This window comes from Anopheles stephensi, chromosome 3, assembly GCF_013141755.1.
Source record: "Anopheles stephensi strain Indian chromosome 3, UCI_ANSTEP_V1.0, whole genome shotgun sequence".
NCBI lineage: Eukaryota > Metazoa > Arthropoda > Insecta > Diptera > Culicidae > Anopheles > Anopheles stephensi.
The window spans coordinates 18478039-18491852 of record NC_050203.1 but is presented as its reverse complement, the minus strand read 5'-3'; the positions used below and the strand labels follow the sequence as shown (position 1 = coordinate 18491852).

Below are 13814 nucleotides of genomic sequence, written 5' to 3'. Positions count from 1 at the left end.
CCTTCAAGGCATTAATAAAGCGCGGATTAAGAATTAAGAGGTCAATACGTTGTGTTAGCATGTAAATTTCATGTCTTTGATGCCCTATGTCCTTTTAGCTAAATATTAAATAGTAGCACATTTTATGTAAATAATTGTATAGTTTAGCATAACACCGGTTGACCCCTCCATTTGAATCATCACTGGTTTATCAATCATGAATCTGTCATCCTTAAGGTAGTCACACAACAGCGTTTTTGACTCTCGATACTTTACAACTCTTCTCACACGAGCAAATAAGATCATGCTGATCTTCTAAGATCATCATCAAATAAGATCTTAAGAATTTGAAAAAAAACTCCTCTTCCTTCCACGAACGGGAAGCAAATGAGTATCGAAGAAAGCCACAACCTGTTTCTGTACAAAAGACAACCGAATTCGAGATAACAAGAACAAAACTGCAAACATTCGGTTGCGCTTCAAATAAGCTCCCCACACTAAGGAAACAATGAATCACAAGCGTCGAAGTGTATTTTTCTCGCCTTTTTATTGTAACTAACCACAAAAATCACCGAAAGAAAGAATGCGCGCGGTTTAGCCCATTGAGGCCACGCTCCCGTATATAAAAGCGTACGGGAAGTAGCTGACTTTAGGCTGTTGTTCTGAACCTCCCCCAGTGTAACGTAACCGTAATCCGAAAATGAAACCTTTGCTTGTGCTTTTACTTCTGTTCTGTAGTAGCAGTACCGAACCGGTCGTACCGAATCCACCACCGTCTCAGCAAGCAGGATTTGCATTTGAGATGCTGTTGGCGAAACTGGACCTTATGGAGCATCACTCTCTAGATAAACAACTTCAAACTGAGGAAAAACTTACAGTTCTAAGCTCGCGAGTCGATCAGCTTGTTAGGTCCGTGGAAAACTTGTCCTGGATTGTGCAAAACACGGCGGACACGGTGCATCAGCTCGGATTGAACGGGAAGCACATGCAACAAAATATTACCTTCATTCAGCGCGATCTTACCGAGCTGCTTGCAGGCCAGAAGCTTACAGCTACAACACACCAGATGGGAGAATATTTCCTTACCAACAGCCGCAACACATCGAGCCCTTCGTGGAGCGGTGATGAACGCCACTACACCAACTACAGATCGTGCAACAAGATTCCGTTCAAACGATCGGGCGTGTATCGAATCCGTCCCGAAAGTCCCTTCAAGCAACCGATAATGGTGCTGTGCGATCAGGAGTTTGAATCCGGCGGCTGGACCGTCATTCAGCACCGGTTCGATGGTTCGATCAATTTCTACCGCGGATGGAAGGATTACACCGAAGGGTTCGGCAATTTGGATGGTGAGTTTTGGCTAGGGTTGGAACGCATCCATCAGCTCAGCGCGATGGAACCACACGAGCTGGTGATTCTGCTGGAGGACTTCGATGGCAATAAGACGGTTGCCCGGTACGATCTGTTTCAAATCGGTACCGAGGTTCAGAAGTACCGGCTTATGACGCTGGGCGGATACAGCGGTACGGCCGGTGATTCGTTGAGTGATTTGAAGGGCAATTCGTTTAGCACGCAGGACATGGATAATGATACGTGGGATAAGAACTGTGCCGTCAGTTACCATGGTGCTTGGTGGTATGCTGCCTGCCATCAGAGGTAGGAATTGACATGTGGCTGTAACGATGTTACGGGGAGCTTTGAAAGCTATCACTTACGGAATATTTTTCTCATTTTATGTTACAGCAACTTGAATGGAAAATATCTGCGCGGACAAACGAATGAGTTTGCAACGGGGATGGTGTGGAAAGCGTTCCGTGGGTATCACTATGCGTTGAAATCTTCCAAAATGATGATCAGACCCAAAGCGAAAAATTAGGAAGTAATTTGAAACACTAGCATAGCCGCCTTACAATAGATTTAACAGTAATTGTTCTCTTACTGAAATATAGTTTATCATTGGTATTAAAATGGGGCTATAATTGTTTATACTTTAATAATACGGCTCATGTACGGCTATGTTGCTCATGCTATCATTTGCTATGATAATGTCTCATGTAGCTATAGGTCTCTCTAGTAGCTTAACATATATTTTGGCTCTGTACTCCGTTGCTTACATATGTTCTCGACTGCGCTAATCACACTTCTGAGACAGAGTGTTTAACACAAGATGAAGCCTCGTCCAAAAGAGTTCCAAGAAAGAAGCAAAGAAGTTAAAAAGACCTGAGACATCATGCGCCTCCACCCTACCCTTCAATATAAGATGATTGGCCCGCTAGTGGATCCAGCAACGGATAACGCTGTTAAAAACGGAGGAGATCTTGAATCGAGTTTGGTCGATGGTACTATGCGCTTGTTAACACGACAGTTTTGGACCTCAATTTGCTCCCGGAGGATTGGGAAACCATTTTCAGATTTTTTTAAAAATTCAGTTCGACTCCGAAGACTTCAAGCGACTTGGATGAAGAGATTGTACTCCGAAATTGTAATGATAGAGTTGAAGTAGAATATTACTGGGATTTTCACGAAACTCAGGTCCTCGTCGAACTCTAGTAGGCCGTTTAGGTTGCTAGGTCGGCTTTTCTGGATGAATCGCTTACTCTGGACTTACTTAAGAGCAATAGATTGATCCCGAGTAATAGAATCGTCGAAATTGAAAATAGATGTTCAATTACTCTTAATACTGTTAAAATCCTGACTCTTCTTTGGGGCGTTTGAAGATCTCAGAACACTCAACAGCGCTCCGATCATACCCTTTACAATAGCAGAGAGATCGTTCACATGATTCACTTTGAAATAATAATAGCAGTTGCTACGCAACTACAAACCCAAAAGCAAGCAAGCGAACCCTGCACCGCTCGGTCCGCTCACGAAACCCGGTGCGTAGTTTATTTTCGTTTTGGCAGCGCGCGAGTAGCACGATGCCGTGCTACATCCAAAACCCGCTGCTTAGTTGTCGGTGAGAAATCTGTCCGTCTACACGCAGCCGCGAAGCTGCGGACAGCCGGAGCCGTGTGTGTTCGTGGTTTTCGATTTTCGGACTAGCCAAGCAATGGCGCTAAGCATCAACGATGGATCACTGCCGCCGACCGTAAGACCGGAAACAAACGCTTCCCGAGACTTGTGAGGTGTGTACATTAATTAAAACTTTGTCGTTGCAGGTCGAACAAGGGGCCGGTTTACCACTGCCCGAGGTAATACCGAACGTCAATGTGTACCAGCAGAAGAAAACGTTGGCCCAGGGTATGATGGATTTGGCGCTACTGTCCGCCAACGCTAACCAGCTGCGGTACGTGCTGGAAACGTACGAGCGCCATCCGTACTACATCTTCAGCCTCATCTTTATCTCGGTCAGCCTGCTGGTGCAGGTGGCGGTCGGTGTCGGGCTGATCATGAACAGCCGGTACGACGTGAACGATCGGAAGGAGATATGCAAGGCAAACAAGATCAACGACCTCATCACGATCGGCATCTTTGTCATTACGCTGGTGAATGTGTTAATCTCCGCGTTTGGGGTTGCCCCACGTGCATCGTAGTTGTAGGAAAATCCCGGGCCAAGAATTACACACTTTGTATTGGTTCAAAGTGCATGAGCGTTGAGTGGGAAGGGAGCACAAAGTGAGTGAGAGACAGAAAAAGTGAGAGCGTTCTAAAGTAGCTGCTCGTCGTGTGGGGATGCATGGGTGCAGTTTATTATGCACCTGCTAGCAATAGCATTAGTCATCCCGCTACTGCCAATCGCATGCCAACTCCCCTCGATGAACAGTGATCCAATTTAGAAGCATAATTTAAAAATGAGACACTTATCGTAAGGGGGAAACCCCCAAAACCGCACCCTGCCTGGTCTCACGGGAAAACCATTAAGCATAATTGCTTTCAAACTGTTCCCTCAACTTCTTCAAACTATAGCACAAAAAACACCCCAACACACGCAGCACATGCGAATATAATATTATGTAAATTATGTTTTCCTCTCCAAAACCAACATCAGCTCCTCAAAACGCCTTTAATAATCCGATAAGCTGTTTTGCGAATTGTAAAATGTATGCCAAATAGGAGCTAGAAAGATAAAGCAGATAATACTAAGACACTGTACGACAATAAATGATATTATGCGAAATGTATGTGTGCTTCTTTTTTTGCTGGCTACACGCTTATCAACCACCGCGAAGTGAGATACGGCTTTGTACAGCATTTGGTAGGATAGTGGAAAATAAAACCACAAAATTTCGCACACATAAAGCAAATAAATCTCCACTTACTGTGGTGAGCATGTGCTGAAGGCATGCAGTACATTACGCAGATTAATTTTATTAAAAATCTCCCTAAATTTGCTCAACCATGTACGCGACATCCCATACAGGTGCTAAAACTAAGCCACTAGAAACTCGATCCCCAAAAAGAATGAACAGTGCTATGTTCTAAGGCATCGGGCATCGTTTGCCTTATCAATTAATAGCAGCCAAAACCGAATGGGGAGAACTTCGACCCAAAAACCGGTATTTTAACATTCAGAATACAAACGTTGTGTCCCATTGCGTCAAAACGCGCGCATCGGTGAGAACGCGACGTGAAAAACTGCTTCAATAACGAACTTTAAATCGCCGCTATTAAGTCCCTCCTGCACGCCTGCCTGCTCCCGGTGGTTCATCATCCCGATCGACCGAAGAATCAAAACGTTACACCAAGACACAGCCACATCCGCATGACGTTCGTATGGATTCCCCGCGAAAATTCCAACCGAATCCATGGCCAACAGCCAATGTAAGAAAGCAAGAGAACCGGTTAGCATGCAACTGCAGGTGGGTTGCTGGAAAAGTAGCCGACGAGCGATTGGACGGTTGATTAAATACGTGCTGCGTGTTGGCTCTATAAAGCCTGAAGAGATCTTTGATCTGAAGCCTGAAGAGCCTGAAGAGATGCCTCATCAATAGTCAGTTCTCACTATGGGGGAACGGACCAGATGAGATTTGATCCCCGGTCCTGCCGTACGAAGACCAACATCGCTAATTGTGTTCCACATGGAGACACTAGTTTAACGACTTAAGACACACTTTTAAAAAAAATCCTTTGGACACTTTTAACACTGTTTAAGATAATAAAGCTAAAGCGTCTTAAGCTGATAACACAATTACTCGCACGACGTACTAAATTACTTAACATGTTCTTTACTTCAATTAAATAATCTATTACTTAAATCATTAGTTAAAATGTTTTAAAGTATTTTTAATATTAAAAAAATCGTACAGATAATATTAACTATATTTAAATAAAGAAAAATCCAAGAACTAACTAAGAATAAACGCTCCGACGCTGGAGTCAAGCATCGTTCCAATCAACCCTCTCACACACTAACACCGCTCCGCTGACGATGACACGCAAACCTACGCAAAGGATCCGTTTGGCATTTGGTTTTCCGCAACAACAACAAAAAACACACAGCTTACCCCGGCATACGCAGCAACACTGGACGCTCAGTTCGTGCCGGGTTGCGTTACGGTGTAGTTCGCTACAGTCCGCCTTTCCATTCTAGTGAACCACCACGTTGTGTGTGTTGCCGCGAGGAGTGCGACGAGCGTTATTGTTGTGCCCGTTGGTTGATTCACCCGAGCTCCGGTCAAGTGTATCGCCGGCAGACCCGTTGCGGGCGTAATTATATCTGCAAAGACTGGCGTGTCCCTAACCCTGCCAGTGACCCTGTCGGGGCAAGTGGAATAATTGTGTGCTTTTTTTGCATTTCCCCCGCTTCGTGTCGTTCGAACCCAGAGCGACTCCACAAGTGCTGTGTGTTGGTGTGCATAAGTCTTAGAATTAAATCTTTATCAAGTGATCTTCCGAAGCGTGCAACATGGCCTCCGCGGCGGAAAAAGATGCATCAGCAGTCGAAATAAACATCGAGGACGGTGCGACCGATGTGCCAGATACTGGACGGGCCACCGCCAGACAGCTGCTGGCCGCCAACGGTCGTAACAATCGAAGCCGGCCGAATAGTGTGAGTGTTTCTTTCTTTCTTTCGCCTTTTTTTTTTGTTGCTTCCATTTGTGTGTGCTTGCACGCGTGATCAACGCGCGATCGCGACCCACCCTGAATCACGGTCAGCATTGCGAGTGAGAGACGGAAAGATGAGAAGAGAATACCCGAATAATGATGACGCATGTTGTTTGATTTGGTTACGCGGAAGCGGTTCAGCATATAACCAATGCGAGGGTGGGGAATAAGAAGGGAATTTGGGGAGGGAAAAACCAACCCCCCATAGTAAGGGATAAATCCCGACCCAGCGCGCTAGCGATTACAGTAAGCGATTGTTGTTGTGAACAAGCAGCGCAGAATAGAAAAGAGCGAGAAAAACGGCGTAACCAGCAAAAGCAATTCTACAAGATCGCCAACCGGTTTGATGACATTACAGATTCCACGACGGAATCCAATGACAGTCAGACTCGGTCTCGGTATGCTTCCTTCCTGTTCCGAAAGGGCAGAGATTGATGTAAGAAATTCTGCCATAGCATAGCGTACGTGCCGGGAGCGTTGTTGAGCGAGCTAACGGATAGATTACTCATTCGACGGGGCTTATAAAATAGTTTCCAATACGAAAATCGCGAACGCTAAGTAGTTAGCGCCGATGAAACGGAAAGCAACGTACCGATAACGGTACGATTGATTTCTTCCATCTTAATTGTATTTAAATTAGCACATAAAATTCTCACCACCCCAAAACGGACGGTTGACGTAAGCCCGCGAAAGCTGTAAGGGTTGATCTTTTACCATTCGCTGTTAAACAAGATCATTACAATTTTACTTAAGTAAGTAATTAAGTGCAGGCGCAATAAAACAACAGAAGCCAAGACTAACATTTCTAGCTACTGATTTGTTTCACTAAGTGTTGGCTACGCGATAAGTGTAATAAAAAGCACTAGCACTATGTAAACGGCGCATTTGATAAGCCGTTCGAAGAGGAAGGGATCGTTCTTTGTCGTGGGTAAGGGTGTCGAACGTGGAGTTGTGCCGTTTGTGCTTAAGGTATAACATTTTGAACAACAGGTGAAGGAATTTGAAGCAGATTAATTTATTAAGAGATTTTTTTTTAACATGAGCTTAACTAAGTTAGTATTAGTGTTAATAAAAGTAGTTTCATTTTTAATGCTATTTATTCGGTTAGTTTTCGACTTATCTTGCTATTTCTGAGTATTATATGGTCTGTTCAATTAACAATTTAATTTACTTTTTATTCTTCTTCATCCTTGGCACTACAACCCCTCGGTTATCTCGGCAGGTCTCGGCCTGCCATTTCTGGCTTTCTGTGCCTTAATTTTACCCGTAGTAAAGTAGTCAGCATTACGTATGGGGAGGCGGTCTCGATGGGATTTGAACCCCGGTCCTGCCGGGTGAAGATCAGCGCCGATCACGCCTCGGCCACCGGATCGCCCCCACTAAATTTAAATTACCACAGAAAAAAAGCAAACATAAAATGAACATTGGATGTTTAGTGTTCCATAAACATTAATGTTTAATCGACGAGGATTATTCGCAGAGGCCTTCCTTAAGATGGCAGGATCGAGAATCAGATCGCATTTAGACCGTTTCTCCCCGTTATTAGGTATAGACTATAGGCTAAGTGGTAAACATAAATCTATAGTAAGCTCTTATATGACCGTCAGACCTTATAGGGCGTTAAGCCAAAAAACCAAAGGAGAATAGAAACTTGAATGTAGTTGATAGATCGGTTTATAAAACATGGCTTAACAACCTTCCTATTTTTACAAGTATCAATCAGTAGAGTGGTTTTAGAAAAAAAAACATTCCAATTATTTTAAAATGTATTTCTGCAAATTTGTTCATCCATTTAAACTATAAAATGCAAAACATCTACGAAGAATGCAATGCTAGTGGTAGCCGAGTGCGAAGCCCATGTTCGACACCCTTGCCACGCTTGATAATGGCCACGCAAAAATGGCGCTGTACGTGACATAACTTCAGCTTCAGCCTCGATGAATCCGAACACTTGTGGCTCGCTTCCATCGCTGTACGAAGCTTCCGTGATGGATGCAGTCCGCCCGTTTGTATCTTTCCGCTTAAGATTTGCACATGTTTTGGCATTTTTTTTTTGACGAGTAGCGATTCGCTCCCAACCCCCGAAAGATGAGGCCAAAGCGAAAAAGTAATAAAACTTTCACCCTGCAATTTGGCTGAACCACCGTTCGTTGATCTTTACAGCTTCGGAACCAGGTCGACAAACTACTCTCACCCTCTGCGAATGTGTGAATGCACCGGAGATTTAATGAGCCTGTTTTTCATTCCCATTTCATTTTGGTCTGCAAATTTTCCACAGCGATCCCCATCGGGCCGATCGAAGCGTGATACGGAAAAAGCCCGCACCGATGCAATTCCATTGCTGCCCGTCCCGAACGAGTCCAATCTGCCACGCCAGGAACCGCCGATCGCTGGGCCCGAAATGGATGATGAAGATTCGCTGGACAATGGCGTCGATTTGGACGATCCCAAGAGCAACCGGGGCATTGACAGTGGATTTTTGGACCCGATCGATAATGGGTCGGTCGATACGGGAGGTGTAACGCGTCCGGGACGTCGGGGAGGTCGTCGCAATCAGACACCAACGCGTCCCACCTATCGGCCAGGATTTGCGCCCGGTTTTGATGCAGACGGAACACGTGTTGTAAGTAAAAACTCATCTTTTTAACTCAATTCACGTAATAACGCGTCTCTTTTTCACCACAGATTGAAACCACCGACAGTGGACAGATCATACCGGACGTGAATGTGTACCAGCAGAAGAAGAACCTTGCCCAGGGTATGATGGATTTAGCGCTGCTGTCCGCCAATGCAAACCAGCTCCGTTACGTGCTCGAATCGTACAAACGACATCCGTACTTCTACGTCAATCTGATCTTCATCTCGACCAGCATTATCGCGCAGGTTGTGGTCGGTATCGGACTGATCTGGAAGAGTCGGTATAACATCAAGAATGAGAATGACTTTTGTAAGGCAGATCGAATCAATAATCTCATCACGATCGGCATCTTCATCATTACGCTCGTGAACGTGCTCATATCGGCGTTTGGTGTGGCGGAACCGCAAGCCGTTGTGTGACGGTAGTGTATCTCGAGTTTTGCATTAACAGTTATCGTCTTTTGTGTTAGGAAGTTAGTTTAGAGTGTAGAGTGAGTGCACGCCCGTGCACTTGGTTGATCATTGCCGTTCAGAATATAGAGAACGACAACAGGCGGCCTAGTCGATCGTACTCATTGCAGTAATCGATATCTCATTTTGGAGAGAGAAAATACAGAATAGAGAAGAGAGAGAAAATGTAAATACAAATTTACAGGAACAGTCATTTGAATGCATTTTCAGGTTAGTTCCATTTCGATACCCATAAAGCGATTTCATCTTTTAAACAGTCGACCGTTATTATTATTTTCAACACCAAAATATCTCCTGTATTATGATCAAACTGGTGACTTATTGTTATAAGTTCTTATGTGAAATAAAGAAAACAATTAAAAACACTTTAAAACTTAGCCATCTTTTCTTAACTCTTCCCAATATGTCCTATTAAGTAATAGCAAACCATATGAGCCGTAACAGCAAGCCAGTTAAGGGTAAGATATGATCGAACAAGTACTGAAGTCTCACAGGAAGTCACTAAGGCAAAAGACGTTGAACACACACACACAGCCATCACAATCTTCCTGACCGGTTCGAAGGCCTCGTGAGAACATAGGTCTGACCGGAAGGTAACAGACGACGACATTCAGGAAAAACCATGGTTGGTCCAATGAAGAACGTTCTTGTGCTTCTTCTGCCCGCCGATTGTGGCTTTCTGTGGCTTATAATCAAGCTTACGTTCGGGAAGGTGTTCCGGTTTCGGCTCAGATTCCAGACCCGCCAGATTTCCAGAGAGAAAAATAGACCGAGTAGGTCCTGCTAGGCAACAGACGCTCTGTTTTAAGCTGATTTAAGGAAAAGATCGCTGTGAGCTGCTAAACAGAAGCTGCTAAATTATTCGCGCGCTTACATTGCATGCTATACCAGCTGCATTGCGTGAAAGCCGTTGCGTACAAGTCAATTAACAGGGGTTGACCTCTGTTATGAGCTGGTGCTAACTGATTATAAAAATTTAAATTGTTTTTTTTTTCGATTTTTTTCTGAAACTTTAGTATTTATAGAAATGATTTAAAATATCATCAGTTGGATAAAACATAGGTTATTTCATAGGAGATTCGGAGAAACCCTACCTAACAAAACAACACGTGGTACAACAACTTGGATTCAAGTATTCTTTTGCTGCGTCAGGGATGGCAAACACTACATCCGTATCTTTATTAGCCGTAAAAGCAGTAAGTCGTTTTAATCTTAAAAAACCTTAGAAAAGAAAAGAAAATTATTCAAAAAAAAATCAAAATAAATAAGAAAAAAGAGCCAGACCACAAATTTTGGCCGTTTAAACATTGTAAATAAATAATTGTTTACGTTTAGATGTTTTGTTTACGCTTAGACGTCACACCATACTTGACGAAAGCTAGTTTCGTCAAGTTTTTGATAAACGAAATATTTCAAGTATACAGTGAGTAAGGATGAGTGTCGCTCGCGTGGGGGGCACTCAGAAAGTTTATAAATAGGGCAGAAAACACAATTATATCTCGCTTCGAATTTGGAATCTGAACACGACGCTTGGTAAATATTGCAACACACATCGATCCGAAACTCCGCGAATTCTTCATGGTGCCGTGACCAGGATATAGCTCGAATTTCTGGTGCTTTCGCGAGTTTGATCGACCCATCGTTCACCGTTTTCTGTGTCGTACCACATTTCGTTTGGATTTTCGTGCACCGTACAGCTGTTTTTGCCGCATCACGCATTACACTGCCGGTCACCCACTCACACACACACACACGAGTGCACAATGCCCGTACCACCCGTCGTTTTGGCGTCCCGTCGGACAATTTTGTTGGCGTCCCTTACGCGGTACGAGAAGTTTTTGGATGATTTCGTTCACGCACGGGATCAAGTAGAGGTGGAGGTTCGTTTAAGGAAATTCGAAATATTATGCAAGGATCTGGAGAGTGTTCAACAAGGGTTGGAGGATTCCGCTTCCACGCTGGAAGAAACAACGCAGAATGCTGCATTACGAGAGAATTTCGAGGATAGATTGATTCACGTCCAATCTCAACTGCAGGCAAAACTAGCTTCTACCGCGCACCCGAGCACTGGATCGAACCCACTTAAGGGCATCAAGCTTCCCACCATCGCGCTGCCAGAATTCACAGGCGACTATATGCAATGGTTGACTTTCCGCGACACATTTGAGTGCTTGATTCATAACAACGCCGATCTACCAGCGATACAAAAGTTTCATTATTTGCGCGCCGCAGTGAAAGAAGAAGCGGCTCAGGTGATAGAATCAATCACCATAAGCGCAGCTAATTATGAGTTAGCCTGGAACACTTTGGCTGAGCGATACTCTAATGAGTATTTGCTGAAAAAACGCCATTTGCAAGCAATGTTTGCCATTCCGGCTGCTCAAAAGGAGAGCGTTACAACACTGCACCATCTTGTGGATGAATTTGAGAGGCACAAAAAGATATTGCAACACTTAGGAGAAGAAACGGACTCTTGGGGCAGTATACTTGAGCATCTACTATGCACTAAATTGCCAATTATAACATTGCGCGATTGGGAAGAGCACGCATCTAGCAACACAGATCCTAGTTACGACAATTTGATTACATTCCTGCACCGTCGTATGCGTGTATTGGAGACGTTGTTAGTAAACAACCATCATACGTCACAGGGTCATGAACTCAATCACTCACGGCGAATAACCTTTCCGCGTCAAACTAGTTTTGGTACCACGTCACATGAAACACCAAATTGCATTTTATGCAATTCCTCGCATTCATTGCTAAAATGCCCACGATTTGAAGGAATGGAGCCTAAGGATCGCTATCGTTTCGCGATGACCGCGCGTTTATGCATAAATTGCTTACGCGAGAATCATATGGCTCGTGATTGTCCGTCGCACTACAAATGCCGGCATTGTAATTTGGCACACCACACAAAACTGCACTTCACACCGAATAGCCCTAGTTACAACGCTCCGCCACATCCCACACACAACACCGCTAACGATCACACGGCCACCGATAACACACAACGCACATTTGCAGCAGCACTACAGCAAGCACCCGAGCAGGTATTGCTCCAAACTGCTTTGGTGAATATCATTGATAATTTCGGAATTGCTCATCCTGCGCGCGCGCTGTTGGACAGCGCATCGCAGCCGGATCTAATTAGCGATCGACTCGCCAAACGGCTGAATTTGAAGAAGAGTAACGTACACGTTACCATTGTTGGAGCAGGACAATCTACGAAGACAGTACGGGAATCCGTACACGCCCAGATTGCCTCTCGAGTGACAGCGTTTACGATCAATACTGAGTTTTTGATGGTCGACAATTTGATAGCGAATCTTCCAACGCGCGATGTTTGCACCAAAAACTGGAAGATACCGCCTGGCATCAATTTAGCAGATCCGATGTTCTACAAATCTGCTCCCGTTGATATCATTCTCGGCGCTCGTCATTACCATGCATTCTTTGAGAATGCCACTCAGCTTCGTCCCGCACCTCATCAACCCGTCATGATTAATAGTGCTTTCGGTTGGGTAGTGACCGGTACCACAGCTGATCAGAATGTGCATTCTAAAACCCATCCTACCACTTCCTATTCAATCGTCTGCATGGCATCATTGGAAGAATCCCTACAACGATTTTGGCAACTAGAAAATTTAACGGTTAATGATGCATACTCACCCGATGAACGGCATTGCGAATCATTTTATAAAGCAACCACTGAACGTGACGACACAGGTAGATATATTGTCCGTCTACCAAAACAGCCCGACTTCGGAGAAAAACTCGGCCTGTCCAGAGCTCAAGCCATCCGTCGGTTTGAACTTCTTGAGCGAAGACTAGAACGCGATCCAGCACTTAGAGAAGCATACCAAGCATTCATGAAGGAGTACTTAGAACTGGGACACATGTCTCCTATAAGCACTGATACTACTGATGATACAGCTGCTTATTATTTACCGCATCATCCTGTTTTCAAAGCTTCAAGCACCACTACAAAGGTTAGAGTAGTTTTCGATGGTTCGGCAAAAACGTCGACTGGTTATTCGCTGAATGAAACGTTGCGGGTTGGACCCATAGTTCAGGATGAACTAATAGACATCGTTCTACGTTTTTGCACATTTAAAATCGCTGTTGTTGCTGATATAGCAAAAATGTATCGGCAAATCATCCTGCACCCTGATGATCGACGTTTAGTTCGCATCTTTTTTCGATTCTCACCGGAATCGCCTATGGAATTGTACGAGCTGAATACCGTGACATACGGTTTGTCTCCATCATCGTTCTTGGCCACTCGTACTCTGTTGCAGCTTGCGGAAGATGAAGGTGCAGCTTATCCACTTGCCACACCTGCGCTTAAGCACAATTTCTACGTTGACGACTTCATTGGTGGAGCAAACAGCGTGGATGAAGCTCGGAGCCTTCGGCAGCAACTATCGGATCTGCTCTCCAAGGGCGGGTTCGAACTCCGAAAGTGGACTTCAAATTGTTTGGAAGTGCTCTCCGGTTTACCAGCGGAGCATATCGGTACACAATCCTCGCTGCAGTTTGTGCCAAACGAGAAGGTAAAGGCTCTTGGCATCATATGGAAACCCGAACTCGACGTGTTGTGTTTCGAATCACCAGCTGCAGTCGATACAACCACCATCACCATGAGATCAATATTATCGAATATTGCCCGAATATTCGAT

The 13814-nt window shown here is 44.5% G+C and overlaps 3 protein-coding genes across 3 annotated transcripts; all 3 read left to right on the top strand.

The window, feature by feature from the left end:
* The first annotated feature begins 623 nt into the window (after window positions 1–623).
* LOC118514626 (ficolin-1-like) lies at window positions 624–1947 on the top strand. The gene is made up of 2 exons (XM_036061624.1): window positions 624–1635; window positions 1723–1947. The coding sequence occupies exons 1-2, from the start codon at window positions 680–682 to the stop codon at window positions 1853–1855; spliced, it is 1089 nt and encodes a 362-aa protein (XP_035917517.1). The 5' UTR covers window positions 624–679; the 3' UTR covers window positions 1856–1947.
* Window positions 1948–2881: 934 nt separating this feature from the next.
* LOC118514627 (ninjurin-1-like) lies at window positions 2882–3887 on the top strand. Its single transcript, XM_036061625.1, has 2 exons — window positions 2882–3067; window positions 3138–3887. The coding sequence occupies exons 1-2, from the start codon at window positions 3029–3031 to the stop codon at window positions 3510–3512; spliced, it is 414 nt and encodes a 137-aa protein (XP_035917518.1). The 5' UTR covers window positions 2882–3028; the 3' UTR covers window positions 3513–3887.
* A 1559-nt stretch (window positions 3888–5446) lies between these two features.
* Window positions 5447–9505, top strand: LOC118514500. Its single transcript, XM_036061431.1, has 3 exons — window positions 5447–5968; window positions 8303–8647; window positions 8710–9505. Exons 1-3 carry the CDS (start codon window positions 5825–5827, stop codon window positions 9079–9081), a joined length of 861 nt encoding a protein of 286 aa, XP_035917324.1. The 5' UTR covers window positions 5447–5824; the 3' UTR covers window positions 9082–9505.
* The last annotated feature ends 4309 nt before the right edge of the window (window positions 9506–13814 follow it).

Excerpts from the sequence above, each read along its gene's own strand:
- LOC118514626 (XM_036061624.1), top strand. The coding sequence starts at position 680 with ATGAAACCTTTGCTTGTGCTTTTACTTCTGTTCTGTAGTAGCAGTACC. Across the intron at positions 1,636-1,722 it reads TATGCTGCCTGCCATCAGAG|CAACTTGAATGGAAAATATC; the intron begins GTAGGAATTGAC and ends TTTATGTTACAG.
- LOC118514627 (XM_036061625.1), top strand. The coding sequence starts at position 3,029 with ATGGCGCTAAGCATCAACGATGGATCACTGCCGCCGACC. Across the intron at positions 3,068-3,137 it reads ATGGATCACTGCCGCCGACC|GTCGAACAAGGGGCCGGTTT; the intron begins GTAAGACCGGAA and ends TTGTCGTTGCAG.
- LOC118514500 (XM_036061431.1), top strand. The coding sequence starts at position 5,825 with ATGGCCTCCGCGGCGGAAAAAGATGCATCAGCAGTCGAAATAAACATC. Across the intron at positions 5,969-8,302 it reads ATCGAAGCCGGCCGAATAGT|CGATCCCCATCGGGCCGATC; the intron begins GTGAGTGTTTCT and ends AATTTTCCACAG. Across the intron at positions 8,648-8,709 it reads ATGCAGACGGAACACGTGTT|ATTGAAACCACCGACAGTGG; the intron begins GTAAGTAAAAAC and ends TTTTCACCACAG.